General features: G+C 37.0%; 1 protein-coding gene across 1 annotated transcript; it reads left to right on the plus strand.

Annotated features, from left to right (window-relative positions):
* The first annotated feature begins 238 nt into the window (after positions 1 to 238).
* On the plus strand, positions 239 to 14,539 carry LOC110865823 (F-box protein At2g02240). Its single transcript, XM_022115142.2, has 3 exons — positions 239 to 1,569; positions 2,807 to 2,940; positions 13,988 to 14,539. Exons 1-3 carry the CDS (start codon positions 1,300 to 1,302, stop codon positions 14,373 to 14,375), a joined length of 792 nt encoding a protein of 263 aa, XP_021970834.1. The 5' UTR covers positions 239 to 1,299; the 3' UTR covers positions 14,376 to 14,539.
* The last annotated feature ends 1,425 nt before the right edge of the window (positions 14,540 to 15,964 follow it).

Consider the following 15,964-nt stretch of genomic DNA (forward strand, 5'->3'; position numbering starts at 1 on the left):
GGTTGTAATTTCATATGCTCACATATTGGATTATTTTATCTGTTGGTCTTGGGCTATATCTTATTGGGCTATTGGGTCTGTTTGATGTGGTCGGTTTGTTACATCTTATTTCTGGTTAAGTTGTTATGGGCCAAGGGGCTTATCTGTAACTTCTGGAAAGTCTAAGGGTTGGTTGTAAAGTCTTTATCTTGCCAGCTATATAAAGGAAGAGAGAGAAGAAGAGTTCAGTTGCAACTGATATTTTCTAGGGTTTTCACTTGTTCTCTTTCAGTGTTATTCGTATACGGCATCTGGTGTTGAAGATCATCCTCTGGAGTGATAATCTGCTTGTGGTTTAGATCTCTGTGTTGAGATCGTTGTTGTATAAGAGATTGTGTTAATCTCTTCGTGTATATCCTTTTGTATTTCTTGTATCTTTCTGTATTTTGAAGTTTATGTTCAACAAATCTTTTCAATCTGTTGAACCTGTACTTTGTATTCTCAGGATCTCATACTTTTGAGATCTAGGGTTTGGTTGGGTTGTTTTTGGGTTGGATAATCAATAAAGTTTTTGTCACCGATTTTGTCACTATTTCTGGTGTTTTGTGTATTTCTGTTGTGTTTTAGTTAGATCTGTATAAATTTTACACAAAGAAAGAATTCAAGAAAGAAATGTGGTGGTGTGTTTTGTGGGCTTGGTGTATTCTCTTGCAAGTAATAAAAGTAGGGTAATTGTGGTCAATATTATTCTGCCGACTTTGAAGACGCTACAGACGAGAAGAATTAATAAAAGGGTTTTTCTTGTGTTCCTTCAATTAGTAGTCGTCAACGCAAGAGAAAAATTGTGAACTCTATTATTGGGTGTTTTGTGAAGATAGATACGTTCCAGAGATTGATGTTTTCTCGTTGGTTCATTCGAGTATTTGGTCAAACGAAGTTTGCTTCCGCGTTATAGTTTATCGTTTATGACCGGGTTGCGCGTTTTTCCCATCACTAGCCGGTCTGACTCGAAGTGTCCATGACCAAAATATAATGTTTAATCAAAATCCAAAGGATAATTATAAAAATAATGACCATTTTCCAATATTCTTCATGTCAATAGCTAGTCAAATGATATTCCCTCAAAGTCTATTAAAACCCCCTAGTTGCAAATTTCTAATTTCGTCCCTGGTACACAAAGCGTACGTTGAAAGATTGTTTAAAGATAAATAATATTTTAATTTTTTATTATGTTTGGGTCTTGGTCGTGCTAGGGAAGTTTCTAATTTAGTTACTATTTATTTCATTGAAGAAACCTCTTTTTGCCTGTTGTCGATAGAAATGAACAAACTGACAACACTCTCGGTCCTGCCAGAAGGCTGCTTGTCGGAAATACTATCAATTACTTCACCTCGCGATGTATGCAGTGCTGCCGGCATCACCAAAGCATTCAAATCAGCAGCGGACTCAGACCCCGTTTGGGAGCGCTTTCTTCCGCCAGATTACCGTGAAGTTATTGCGAGGGCAGCTGCTCCGGTGGTTTTTGGCTCTAAAAAACAACTCTACCGCCACTTATCAGAGTCGTATATCCTCCTCGACCGTGGTTATTTGGTAAATCAATCAACCTTGCAATACGTTACTTTGTTTCCTTAATAAATATTTTTAGTATGCAACGAATCATTTGCACGACACCGATACTTGTTTAAATGAACTTGTTCAAACATGTCGTCCAACCTTTTTGTAGGATAAAGGCGAAATGAAATTTTAAGACCATATATCCATCATTACCATACTCCTTTATTTGGGCTTGAACCAAGTAAAAATCTAAAGAGAGTTATTTACACCAAAGTAATTAAGTTTGTACTAATATTAATAATTAGCATATATAATTTTTTAAGTGAGGGTCTAACCTCAAACTTAAGTTACTTGTGCTATAAGACCGGCCTAACGTTCAAAAGCTACACCTAATAGTAAATGAAATCACTATTTGTGTCAAACTAATTAAGGATATAAACATGATGAGTTGCTCTAGATGTAGCATAGATAGGATTGGTAAAAACCGGAGCTCATGTACAATGGTAAAAACAATTTTTTTTTAAAGAACCCGAGTTCGAGCTTGCGTAGTACAACACCTCTAAAGTACTTATTCTAACAACCTGATATTTCCCAATCGAATCTTAACCTGATATTTCCCAATCAACTCTTAACGTGACACATATCCTAAAAACCCTCCACATAATTCACATTGTTGAAGGATAAGGGTATAATTATTAAAAAAAGGGCATTGAAAAGAGTTGAGAGGTTAAAAGTGTTGAAAAGGAAAAGTTTGGCCCGCTGAAGGTTCTTGACCATATTCTAAACTTGCGGTCCGTAAGGGAGTCTAAAATGGTCTGCGCGCTGGGACCTTATGCGGACCGTATTAAGATCTCCTTGAGGTTCTCAAGGGCTATGCTGACAGTCAGATTTTGTGCTGGACAACAGCCTTCTTCATCTTTAGCCACATCTCTTCATTGTTGCCACCATTAACTCTGGTCTTGACACATAACCACCTGCCACTAATTCATCTCTTAGAACTCCAGGGACACTTGTCTCATTCTCATCAACTCTTGATCACTATAAATACTCATCTAAACTTGTCATTTTCTTCACACCTTTCACTTCACTTTCTAAAAAATAATTACATGTAGTGACCTAGTTGTAGTAGCCCACGATGCATGATATGCACACATGGCAACGTCGTTGTGGATAAATCCACGTATCAAAAAATTGGCCGTTGCATGATTCATTAAAAGCTTTAGAATTTAATTAATTGTTAATCAACGAAAGTATTAATACGTTAAATAAGCAGGGCTTCAAGCTAGAGAAGAAAAGTGGAAAAAAGTGCTACATGTTGGGGGCAAAGGACTTAATATTTTACATGGGTGAGGATGAGGATGAGGCTGCTGACAATACTTTGGAATGGGGACATCTACCCGAATCAAGGTATACCTCCCCACGAGATGTTATTTTATAATTTTTCCTCCATGATTTTAATATTTTTTCCTCCATGGATTCTAGATTTTATGTGTTTTCTCCATTTAATTTCTTCGTCATAGATATTAGAATATAAAAATGTGATAGAGCATAAAACGTCATGTGGTAACCACTTCAGTAAAGATGCGTTGTAAAAAAAGCACGATGTGGTGTTGGGCGTGGAAAGGGCCCCACCTTTTGTTAAAAAAAAAACTCACCAATCACAAATCTCCTATCACAACCCATCAATCAACTCACGCCACATCACCAACAAAATTACCCTTCACACTGGTGGAGATTCTCAAGCCCCACCCACAATGTCACCCTTCACACCACACGCGGGGTAGTGTGCCTGGTGTGGAAGGCCTTCCACGTCACATTTTTTTTTTTTTTTGGTAAAGGGTTACTCCGGTGATTCTGTATATTCACAACCAAATAAAACAAGTAGTGTAGGGAGTCTACACTAGTTCAATCATGGGACAGGCCCCATGAAAGTAAAACACGAACAATCCAAGAATACACCCAATACCGGAAAACATTGAAAACAAACTAGACTAAACTCTAGAAAAAATAAACACAAAACTGCTAATCAACCGCCATCATCATCGACGACAACCCCATGAATCTCCCACTCTTGAAGAAGTTTCCGCACACTAGCCGTGTTTTTCAGTTTTGCTCCCATCAACTTGTATCTTACCGTGTTTATTATAATCTCACTAAGCTGCTCCGGAGGCCTCAACTGATTTTTGAATAACCGAGCATTCCTTTCTTGCCAAATAAAGTAAGTAGAAGCCACAACTATGAGTTTAGCAACATAAATCAGAGCCGACTTTGATCTAGCACGGACCAGTAACCAGTCGACAATATCCCTCCATTTCGGTGAAATAGGCATCATGGCTACCCTCTGCCTCGCTCTAAACCAAACTTGAGTCGAATACTTACATTCAAAAAACAGGTGAGGATGCGAGTCAAAATTCTCGAAGCACAACAGGCAACACATCATGTTCATGTTCTTCCGTCTCGATAAATCCCAATTTAGAATTTTGTCTTGAGTTAGGAGTTTACCTTTAACAACCAACCACATCATAAACGCATGCCGAGGAATACATTGTGAAAACCACACAATATTACACCAATTAACATCCGGCTCCTTATACCTCACCGAATTCCACACACGCGAGGAAGAGAATTCGTCTAGATCACTATCATCCTTCCATAATAATTTATCATGCTTTGTCGGATTTAGTTGCACTTCGTCTAATTGAATTAACACCGGATAAGTATCTCTCCAAGCCATAGGCCAATTCCAATAACCATGAGAGTAAATATTAGCCACCGAATTATCCAGCCTAAAGTCCGCATCGGTAATGGTTCTAGGTGTTAGAAAATCACCGAGCGGTCCTAGGTCACACCAGAAATCGAACCAGGCTGAAGTCGAAGCACCATCTCCTAGCTCCGACCAAACATGTTTCCTTATAAGAGGACGCATATGAATTATATTTCTCCAAGACGAACAACAATTCGCAGGAGTTTTACAAACCCAAAAACTCTTTCCTTTCAGCCGATAACTCTGCACCCATTCTACCCATAGAGAATCTCTCTTAGAGACAATGCTCCAAATGTGAAACGCCATGAGAGCCTTGTTCATATCTCCAATTCGCCTAATGCCCAATCCCCCTTCATATTTCGGAGTACAAACAGTCTTCCAAGATACTTTTCATTTACCCTTAGAAAACGATGATCCTTGAGACCAAAGAAAGTTACGCATCTTAGCTTCGAGCTCGTTAATAATCCGAACCGGCAATATAAAAACGGACGCCCAATAAATATGCAAAGAAGAGAGGACTGAAATAATAAGTTGTAGTCTACCAGCAAATGATAGCAACTTATTTTTCCAGTTCGCGATCCGTTTCTCTAGTTTCTCCACAAGCACTCGACAATCATTGTACCCAATTCTGGAGGAGATTAGAGGCACACCAAGATATCTGACAGGCAGTTTCCCTTCCACAAAAGGCATAAGAGCCAGAATAGCATCTTTAACATGGTCATTTACATTACAAAAGAAAATCGTGCTTTTCTGGTTACTAGGCACTAACCCCGACATCTTCGTAAACTTAGATAGAGATGTCATAATACATCTTGCCGAACTGACATCACCTCTAGCAAAAATGAATAGATCATCCGCAAAACAAAGGTTGATAATCTGTTGCCTTTCACACTTATTATGAAATCTGAACGAAGAATCAAGACGAACCGTGTGCTAAAGAATGGTCGTTAGAACTTCCATGACTAAGGTAAAAAGGTAAGGAGATATCGGGTCTCCTTGCCTTAAGCCTCGGTTACCCTTGAAGGACCCGTGCACCGAACCATTAACACAAATCGAAAACGAAACCGTCGAGACACAAAGCATGATCCAATCTACCATCTTCCTGTGAAAACCGAACCCATACAAAACATTCTTTAGAAATCCCCAATCAACAGTATCATACGCTTTTTGGATATCTACCTTAAAAGCACACCGTGGAGGACCAACATGTCGATGGTAATTATGCATTAATTCTTGAGTGAGCATAATATTATCAGAGATTCTCCGGCCTGGAACAAACGCCGATTGATTAACGCTAACAATGTCATTCAGCACGCCTTTGATTCTATTAGCAACAATCTTACTAATACATTTATATAGGACATTACAGCAAGCAATCGGTCGGTAGTCCGTGACAGCCGAAGGGGTAGGACATTTCGGAATAAGCACTATAGTCGTGTGATTCAATTCCCGAAGAAGCTTTCCTGTTTCAAAGAAATCAATAATGGCACTCGTAACATCATTACCGACAATAGGCCAAGCACTCTTGAAAAACGCCGCTGTATATCCATCCGGACCCGGAGCTTTGTCAATCCCAATGGAAAACATCGCCTTCTTGACTTCCTCCGCCGTGACTTGACGGATCATATGAGAAGCTGTTTGTGGAGATAGAACCTTAGAGAATAAATCAGGAGCCGGAGTAAGAGAAATATCCCCTTTGGTACCGAAAAATTTCTCATAGTGATTTACAAAAGCTTGAAGAACCGAATCTCCTTCATAAAGATTACCATCCGAATCCTTTATCCCGTCAATTCGACTACAATGATTTCTAATCTTTAGAGATGAGTGGAAAAAAGCAGAGTTTGAATCCCCCGCTCTTAACCAATCAACCTTGGACTTTTGTTTCAGAAATCGCTCCTCGTCCAACGACGCCTCTTGGAATTCACGGTTAATCAACGTCTGAGAAGCCCGTAGCTTAACATTAGACGGATCACGATCAATGTTTAGTTGAATCTCATCAAGTTTCATGCGAAGAGCTTCCACCTTTTTGTGAAGATTTCCTTGTTTGAATAACATCGAACGAAGGGGGTTTTTAAGCAACCGAAGCTTCTTGACCAACCGGAATTGATGAACACCATTAACATTAGATTCCCACGTTTTTTTAACAATTTCCGAGAACTCAGGTTTGAAAACCAGAAAATTTGCAAACTTGAATGACCTCGGTTTCACCTTAGTAGCTTCCGGGAACGAGAGAATACAGGGGCAATGATCAGAAAGTCTATACGGCTTGAAAACGGCAACCGCATTCTGAAAATCGGTAACAAAGGGTGTATTGCCCTTAACTCGATCAATTTTCTTTAGAAGCCCTATCCCATTATTTGGCTTTTGGCTCCATGTAAAATGGATACCCATGCGGTTAATATCAACAACCTCAATATCATCCACACGATCCTGAAAATCCTTCATGCCTGTAGAGACTGACGACGTGTCCATAGAACTATCTTCAATGTTAAGAGCTGTGTTAAAGTCTCCCAGAATACACATCGTTGGCGTTCATCATAGTTTTTTGTAATCCATACTTTTTCCAATTCATCCGCACAAAGTAATCAACCACAGGAAAAGCAACACGATCCCCTAGAAAATACCCATAAAGGGTGTTAGCCAACTTATCTTGTACCATACGAACTGATTCTCTCGGCAACACAACATCACAACCATCCTGATTAACGGAACTAGCAAACGACCGAAAATTGACCTTTTTCACATTATTGGCACTTACCGAATCAGCGTATGACATGGGCTTTGCAGCAGACCCATTACCCCGAGGACAACCTTGAGAATTGTCAACCATACCAGCCTTGCCACCGTTATTAGCCATCGAGGAAGACTCTCCAGTAGCGAAAAAGTTTTCCACAGGTTTGGAAATACTCATCAACCCATCCAAAATTGATGCATTCGTCGTAGAATACATACCTCTTCTGGGAAGCAAAGGGTTACCTTCAATATTAGTTACTCGTAAACCAATCCCACGAACTGGTGCTGTTCCAGGTGTAGACAACTCCTCAACCACAGGTTCACTCATGTTATCAGCTCCATCTATGTTTATCGGTTTATTAGCAAAACCCTTGAGCAAGTCAGGCGGCTTACCGCGATCACTAGCAGCATTGTCACCAGGCTTGGAACGATCATCCGTAACTAATCAAGCAACTCTCACGTGAAAACAGAATAATTAAACAACCATGCACCCGTCAAACCAAAACCCTAATGCCGCAACCAGAACACAACACGAAGACAAAAGTGAAAAAAACCCTAATCCTATAAACCCTAGATTGAAACCTGAACCCTTAATTGATTAAACCTGAGCATCAATCTAGCTAAGTTAATCTCAGTTAACCGCAATCAACGACTACCAGTTTAATAAATCAGGGTTCTTGAATCAAAAACTAGAGCGGCGATAACAAGAAGAAAACGAAATAAACCCTAATTCTTGAACGATCCCTAGTGCTAACGAGTTCGTTATAGAGTTTCGAGCGATCAAACCTCTAATCACAGACTGTTATACACAAGATCACGAAGAAAAACTTAGGATTCATGAAGAACAAGGAAATCGCCTATAGGAGAGAGAGCATAGGGTTTTTAATATTGACTTTTGGTTATCCTTCCACGTCACATTTTCACGCCCACACTTTGTGATCTTAGGATGTAAGGAGTATTCTTCTCGTGGGGAGTGATAACCTCTCCATCACAGCCAATCACTACATGTCATGTCATCTCTCATCTGCACTCCTCATTTTGCACTTAAACATAAGGGGTGTTCCCTTCGTGGGGAATAGTCCATTTATTTATTTTTTATTTTTCTCTTTATACAAAAAAACGCATTACATTAAATTAAAAAAAATACATTAAAATAAAAAAACAGATATTACATTAAATTAAAATAAATAAAATTACATTAATTTACAACTAGGAAAATAAAAACATAAACCATAAACTAAAAATTAGAAAGGGCATGATCGATTATATTTTTTTGCGATCTCGCGTTTTCGGGCTAGAGTGAATGGTAACATTTCCAAATCCCGATCATACAAAAGTTGTCTCACCACATCGCGTTGTTCCGCAACTAACGCGATAGCGTCTTCCTCTTGTATGTTTCTTATTTCTAGCAACTCCATCTCATTTAGTTGTTTTGCTTCTTTCATAAGTTTGTATTGTTCGAGCTTCTCGGACAAACCAGTTTAGCTATTGGACGTTGTTACGGGTTTCCTATGTTTCTTAGGTGGTCTTCTTGGTGAGAGGTCTTCGTTTATGTCGAGTATAGATCTAGTGAATTCAGTTCCAGGTGTACCCGTGTGGTAGTTATGTCACACCCCAACCGATGGCGGAAACATCGGGGTGCGAGCACTAGGCGTTCAGATTACTCATGAGATTTCCATAACACTATTGCGACGATAGAGATTAATAGATTTCATTCATAAATTTGTCTAAACAAAATCCAACATCAACACCAAGTACAAAACATAACAAAGATTGTTCAAATTATTCAATAAGTTTCTAAGTTCACTAGGTGACGTTTCTATGCATTCCCCTAGCTTGATTTCCATGATCCATCACTACCTATCAACCTGCAACATGTATTAACATATCAATACAAAAGTATTGGCGAGTATACAAGTTTGATAGTAGAATAATAGATTAAAACAACTCATATCCACAGTGTAAGCAATAAAAATAGTTTCAGCCGTGCTAGTGTCGCAGTCCACGCAGTGATAGCCCAAGTATCCCGATGCTTTAGTGTTTACCCAAGACTCAAGGTAAACTAGAATCCTCCTAACAATACCCCCGAAGAATAATGGGAGAGGTGCACCCCCTATAGCGCTACTATTGTTAAGGCGAAACTAAACACCCTGGATTAAACGTCACATAGCACAAATAGAATACTAGAATGCACAAGTTTTTACAAACACACAGGATAGAGTATAGATTGTCAAAAGTATTTAGTTTAATAGAATACATATTACACCCCAAAAGTTTAAAGTAAAAGGGGATCGAGTATACTCACAGTGATTGCTTAACAGTCGCAACTGTTATTGGATCAAAGGGAGCTCTTTAAGGATTAGCCTAATTGGATTGCAATAGGGTAAGAGTCGGGCAGAGTATCGAGATTGAATAAAGTGCTAAAACAGTCACCGGGTCGAAGGGCTGTCCGATCGGATGGCCGGTCGGTCGGATGGCATGTGCGATGTAAGGTGACAAATGGCTGCCCGATCGGATGGCCATCCGATCGGGTGGCCACTTGATGCAAGAGAAAAGAGGAGGCTGTCCGATCGGATGGTCATCCGCTCGGACTGCCACTCGAGTGTGAGTTTATATAGAAGAAAATACAAATGTGGCTGTCCGATCGGATGGTAATCCGATCGGATTGCCACTCGGGTAAGTGCACATAGACTTGACATTCTAACCGAATGGCTGTTCGACCGGGCGGCTGTCTGATCGGACGGCTTGTCCGTTTAGACTTTCAAGATTGATAGTTTACCAATGTTTTGCAAAAATTCTAAGTTTCTAGTTTTAACGGTGACGGCACGACACGTATAGTGACAATAGTAAGTTCGTTAGCACCAGGCCGTCTTGATCGGGTGGGAATCACCCCTGTCCAACGAGTCGTTCGCTATTAACGAACTTATGTCAGAATCCGTCTCACGCTCGTCTTCTCCGGTATTGCTCAGATCTAAATCGACTTTAGACTATGCATCAAGCCTATAGCCTGTTTGGATCTGGTTTCTACCAAAATAAAGCAAAAGTTGAAGAAAGATGAAGAATTAACCAATATTTTGTATGCAAAGTATAGATTTAGCTTGGATTTGATGTAAAAACGTATGAAATGCCTTAGATCTGAGCTAGATCTTGCTCAGAATGACATCACATGGTAGTTTGTACAACCACTATGATGACATCACCCTCAAGAACTCAGATCTGAGAGATTTCACGGTGAAAAGTGTGCTTTCGAGTGAAAATCACGTAGAGAATGATGTGTAGATCAAGGAAGTACAAGGATTTAGTTTGAAACGTACCGAAATTGATGAGAAAATGAAAAAATAGCGTGCTTGTGCGTCTGGGTCGAGCGGAACTGTCACATCAGTGAAGGACAAATGTGACAGCCTCTATTTATAGTGTGAGGGAGAAGAGAAGGGGAAAGGGTGGATAGGGTGGTCATCCGATCGGGTGGTCATCCGATCGGACGACCACTCTGGCTAATCCGTCCTTCCGCGTTCCACTTCTTGATTCGTTTTACGCGTTAGGTTAGGCGTTGCGTTATGTATAGGAAATAGATTAACTAGATTATAGCATACACATCGAAAGTTTTCAAGGTTAATTGATTCCGTCGGTGACAAGGCTCCAGTCTCTCGTTCAACCAAGAATCAAGTTTCACGAGTCTAAGGAGTCAAGCACCAAATAGATTTAGGCATTCCAAACGTAGCTTTAGGCATTCCCAGCATATAGATATAGGCATTCCCAAGATATAGACATTCCAAATGTAGATTTAGGCATTCCAATATAGGTTTAGACGTTTCAAGCACATAGAGTTAGACATTCCAAGTGTATAGACATTTAGGCATTCCAAGTATATAGACATTCCGAATAGGCATTTTAGTCATATAGAATTAGACAATCCCATGCATAGACGTTCCTCATTTAGGCATTCCAACATTAGGCATTAGACATTTAAGCATTGATTTAGACATTCAATCATATAGAATTAGGCATTCCCAACATAGTCTTAGACATTTCAAGAAATAGACAAACCACATAGACTAGGGGCTAATTATAGACAAGAGTTAAACTTCAGGGACTAGTCTTGACCTATGTTGTCAAAAGCGCAAAAAGCGCGCGCCTAGGCGCTCGGGCGCAGCGAGGCGCACCTATAGCGCCTGGTGGTAGCCTAGGCGCAAAAATGGGATTTTTTTGAAAAAACGGTGCTGAGGCGCAAAAAGCGCGCGCCTAGGCGCAGAAAAACGTTGTTGAGGCGCAGGGAAAAAGGTAAAACAACACAAATGACCATTAAAAACGAAACCGAGTGTGTGCAAAACTGCCTCACGAGTGCAAAACTATTAGTTACATGATCTTAAATGATATATATAGTAGTTTTTTTAATTTTATATGTGGAATCTTATTTATTATCAAAGCATAAGATATTTTTTATATTTTTTTTCTCTACGTGCGCTTTTCTTAAAAAAACCCACGTTTTTTTTTGCGCCTTGCGCCTAGGCTCCGGGCGAGACCGATGCGCCTCGCCTGCGCCTTGCGTCTTTGACAACATAGGTCTTGACAAGTTCCTAAAGTGCAGGGACGCTGGGCGTTACAAGTTACCCGTATCCGATTACTTTCATTTTTTGCCCGAACTACTTCTTTCTTCATCCAACAATGGTACGGGGGTCCATTTATCATGTTTTCTAACCACCTCCCACACCTCAACATGATGAAAACCAATCAGATATTTTGATTGGTAATCTTTTAAAGCTTGTTTCATAACCGCAACATAGTCACCCCCGCTACCACGTAAACGATCCTACAAAAATAAAAATTATATAAAGTTGAAAAATAGAAAGTTAAAGATATAAAAAACATATAACTTTAAAAAATATAGGCAGACTGGATTTAAATAATCCTAGCTTTCTCAATTTGGCTGATAATAATCCAAACTCAGTTATTGGCCGATAATAATCCGAACTGGTCCACTTTTGGCCGATAATAGTCCGCCGTTAAAAATAGCTTAACGGAGTTAAGCTTTTTTCCGAATTACAAACTGATGTTTTATGGATTTTGATCAGAATAAGGATACGAGTCGATTTATGTAAAACTTACCTCGAAGCGATGCTTCAAACGGCTTGATTTTTGTTAATTAGAAGTTTAAACACCCGAATTGAAGCACCGTTTTCGTCTTTTGGGGCATTATTTCGAGGTAAATTTTAAACACCCGAATTGAAGCACCGTTTTCGTCTTTTGGGGCATTATTTCGAGGTAAATTTTATATCAATCAACTCGTATCCTTGTTCTAATCAAAAGCCATAAAATATCAGTTTATAATTCGGAAAAAAACTTAACTCCGTTAAGCTATATTTAACACAGACTATAATGTCCAAAAGTGGACCAGTTCGGATTATTATCGACCAATAACTGAGTTGGGATTATTATCGGCCAAATTTGAGAAAGTTGAGATTATTTAAATCCATTTTGCCAAAGATATAAACATAAATATTGTCATAAAAAATATATACAAATAAATAAAGTTAAAAAAATTATATCGCTTGATGCCAAAGACTGTTGAAGTAGTCAACATAGGTCCCCGTTTTGAGCGTAGTTGATGAATGGTTCGGGTACTTCCGCCGACCGTCGCGTTGTAATGCTCGAGATTTTTTCTCAAAAAACCTTCCGATTTTTGTTGATTGCCTTTTTTTCTTGTTTAAAGAACAACGAACCCATGCCTTGGCTAAGGCCTATTCTTGTTTTTCGTCCAATTTTGTCTCTCCATCTTTCCTCCCTTGCCTTTCGCTTCATTTGCTTCACCAACATCTTTGTCTTCCTCTTCAATTTCATATTCTTCTTCGTCTCCACCAAGATCTTTATCTTCGTCCAAATTTTGCATTTCGGCGACAACATCTTCGTCTTCATTGTTATTGTAGATCTAAAGCGAGCGTTCTACATTCTGTCTTGGTGATTGAATTGGTGGGCTCGTATAAGCGAACGGGTCGAATGAGTTTTGCACTTCCATGGAATATTTGTACCGGTCGGGTGCGCTGTTGTTGGACCTTGTGGGAGTGAAAATAATTGTGGCGGAAAATTAGGTTGGGGTTAAGCGTTATAAAAACTCGGTTGTGAAGCTTGGGAGTAAAAAAAGTTGACGTAGAGAGTGTGTTGAATACCCGAGTGGGGGTTGAAATGGTGCACTCGGACCGCTCGAACCGCCTCGCCTCATTTGCAAGACGCATCCCCTCGGATTCGAACTCGATCCTCGACTAGTTGAACCTTTTTTCTTGGCATCCCCCTTGTTTTGTTTATCCATAGTGTGTGAGGTATGTAGTTTAGTTGTGATTGTTTTTGAGTTAAGAGAAAATAAAATATGAGAGTGGTATTTTAATAAAGAAAACAAATTATTATTTTTATTTTAATAAAAGGAAGCGGCTATATAGCCGTTGGAAAGCATGTATTTCTCGAGCGGTGACCAATGACCGAACCACCTCAATCACCGTGCAAGAAAGAGGGTCGGCGGCAGTATGCCCATTCGACAACTCCGCTCACTGAGTCCTTTCCCGTCACACCGTATCCCCTTATGTTTTTCCCTAAATTTTATGTTTCTTTGTATTTTTTTTTCTCCTAGATTTTATGTTTTTTTCTCTCTCCTTGATTTACAGATTTGTTTTTCTCCTAGATTTTTAATTTTTAGTCTTGGAATTTAGGATTTTCCCCTAGATTTTATGTTTCTTGTTTTTTTTCTTTTTTAAATTTTTAAAGATTTTTTTCTCCTTGATTTTTATTTTTTCCTTTTCTTCTATTTTTATGCTTTTTTCATCTAGATTTTATTTTTATTTCTCTTATTATGTTTTCTTCTCCTTGATTTTACTTTTTTCTAGTAGATTGTTTTAGTTTTCCTCGTGATTTTTTCTAAATGCAAATATGATCCAAGCAAATATTTTTTACACATGTTACCATGTACAGGTTTGAGGATGTGGCCATAGCTAGAGATGCCTGGCCTCTTGATATCCGAGGCAAAATAGCAAGTGTGATGCTCTCCGGAAAGACTACATATGTAGCATATCTTGTGTATCAAACAACTAGCGATTCATATGGACTTTCAAACCCTTCACATACAAGTGTAAACTTTCTTGGGGTATGGAACGGGTCAACTGATGTTTGGCTTCATAATCCATGGTTACGCACGAGCCTTCGCAAACGGGCACAAAGGAAGGACGGATGGAAAGAGGTCAAATTAGGTGAATTTTACTACGACGGTGAAAATGAAGGTGAAGTCGAGATGGCATTTGAGGAGTATGAAGGCTTTATAAGTGGGTTTATTGTGGAAGGCATCGAACTTCGGCCAAAATAGTCTTTTTATACAAATGTTTGCAAAAAAAAGATTGTTGACATGGGTTAACAGTGGAAAGTTACTATTAAATTAATTTTCTCTATATGTTGTATTAAAGTTTAAGATAAAAAATGTTAAAATTGGAATATTTGATAGAAATAATCCAGAAGCATATTTGATAGAAATAATCCAGAAGCATATTTGATAGAAATAATCCAGAAGCTGTAACACATTTTGTACCATATGATCGCTCATCTACATGTGAAGTTTTACGATAAGCAGAAGTCTGATGATAAACAAAGAAGTTAATGTTTTATTTAGGGGGGGGGGGGGGGGGGTTGGCAAAATGAAGGGGTTTGGGTAATGGGTTTTGTCAAGATAGGTTTTTGTAAATATAGATTTTGGCATGATAGGCTAAAAATATAATTAAATAAAAATACTAAAAAAAACTCTAAAAAGTAAAGAAAATAATAAAAAATTAAAAAAATAATAAAAAAACCTAAAAAATAAAAAATACAAAAAATCAAAAAAATTTTAAAAAATAAAAAAACAAAAAAAAATCAAAAAAATAATAAAAAATCCAAAAAATAATAACAAAATCAAAAACATAATAAAAAATCAAAAACAAAATAAAATATAAAAAAAAATTTAAAAAATCCAAAAATAATAAAAAATCCAAAAAATTTGAAAAAACCCCAAAAAATTCTAAAAAATAAAAAAATAATAAAAAATCCAAAAAATTTTAAAAAACCCAAAAAAATTCTAAAAAATCCAAAAAAATAATTAAAATCCAAAAAAATCTAACAAAATCAAAAAAATTCTAAAAACTAAAAAAAATCTAAAATATCAAAAAACTAATAAAAATCCAAGAAAATAATAAAAATCCAAAAAAAAATACTAAAAAATAAAAAAAATAATAAAAATCAAAAAAATTTAAAAAAACCCAAAAAATTTTAAAAAACTCTAAAAAATAAAAAAATCAAAAAAATAATAAAAATCCAAAAAAATAAAAAAATCATAAAAATGCTATAAACCCAAAATATTCTAAAAAGTAAAAAAAATCATTCTAAAAATAAAAAAACTAAAAAATTAGAAAAATTCTAAAAAATCCGAAGTGTCCTAAAAAATTGAAAAAAAAACTCTAAAAAATATAAAAATTTTAAAAAATCCTAAAAAAAATTTAGAGTTTTTTTTATTTTTGGAATTTTTATTATTTGTTTTGACTTTTTAGATTTTTTTAGATTTTTTTTATTTTTTAAAATTCTTTGGTTTTTTTATCTTTCTATAGATTTTTTAGAATTTTTTGTAATTTTTGGAAAATTTTGGAATTTTTTATTATTTTTTATTATTTTTTAGAATTTTTTTATGTATTATTATTTTTATTTTATTTTTTTAGAATTACTTTATTTTTTATTTGTTAGAATTTTTGGATTTTTTTTATTTTTAGACTTTTTTTTATTTTTTTAGAGTTTTAAGAGTTTTTTAGAGTTTTTTGGATTCTTTATTATTTTTTTGATTTTTTTAGAATTGTTTTGATTTTTTAGAAATTTTTTATTAGTTTTAATTTTTTTATTATTTTTAAATTATTTTTATTTGATTTTTCTAATTTT

This window comes from Helianthus annuus, chromosome 6 (genome assembly GCF_002127325.2).
Source record: "Helianthus annuus cultivar XRQ/B chromosome 6, HanXRQr2.0-SUNRISE, whole genome shotgun sequence".
In the NCBI taxonomy this organism is placed as follows: Eukaryota; Viridiplantae; Streptophyta; class Magnoliopsida; order Asterales; family Asteraceae; genus Helianthus; species Helianthus annuus.

Bases quoted from the DNA above. Each gene is read 5' to 3' on its own strand.
- LOC110865823 (XM_022115142.2), top strand. From the start codon at position 1,300: ATGAACAAACTGACAACACTCTCGGTCCTGCCAGAAGGCTGCTTGTCG. The intron at 1,570-2,806 runs GTAAATCAATCA...TTAAATAAGCAG, and splicing joins TCCTCGACCGTGGTTATTTG to GGCTTCAAGCTAGAGAAGAA. The intron at 2,941-13,987 runs GTATACCTCCCC...TACCATGTACAG, and splicing joins GGACATCTACCCGAATCAAG to GTTTGAGGATGTGGCCATAG.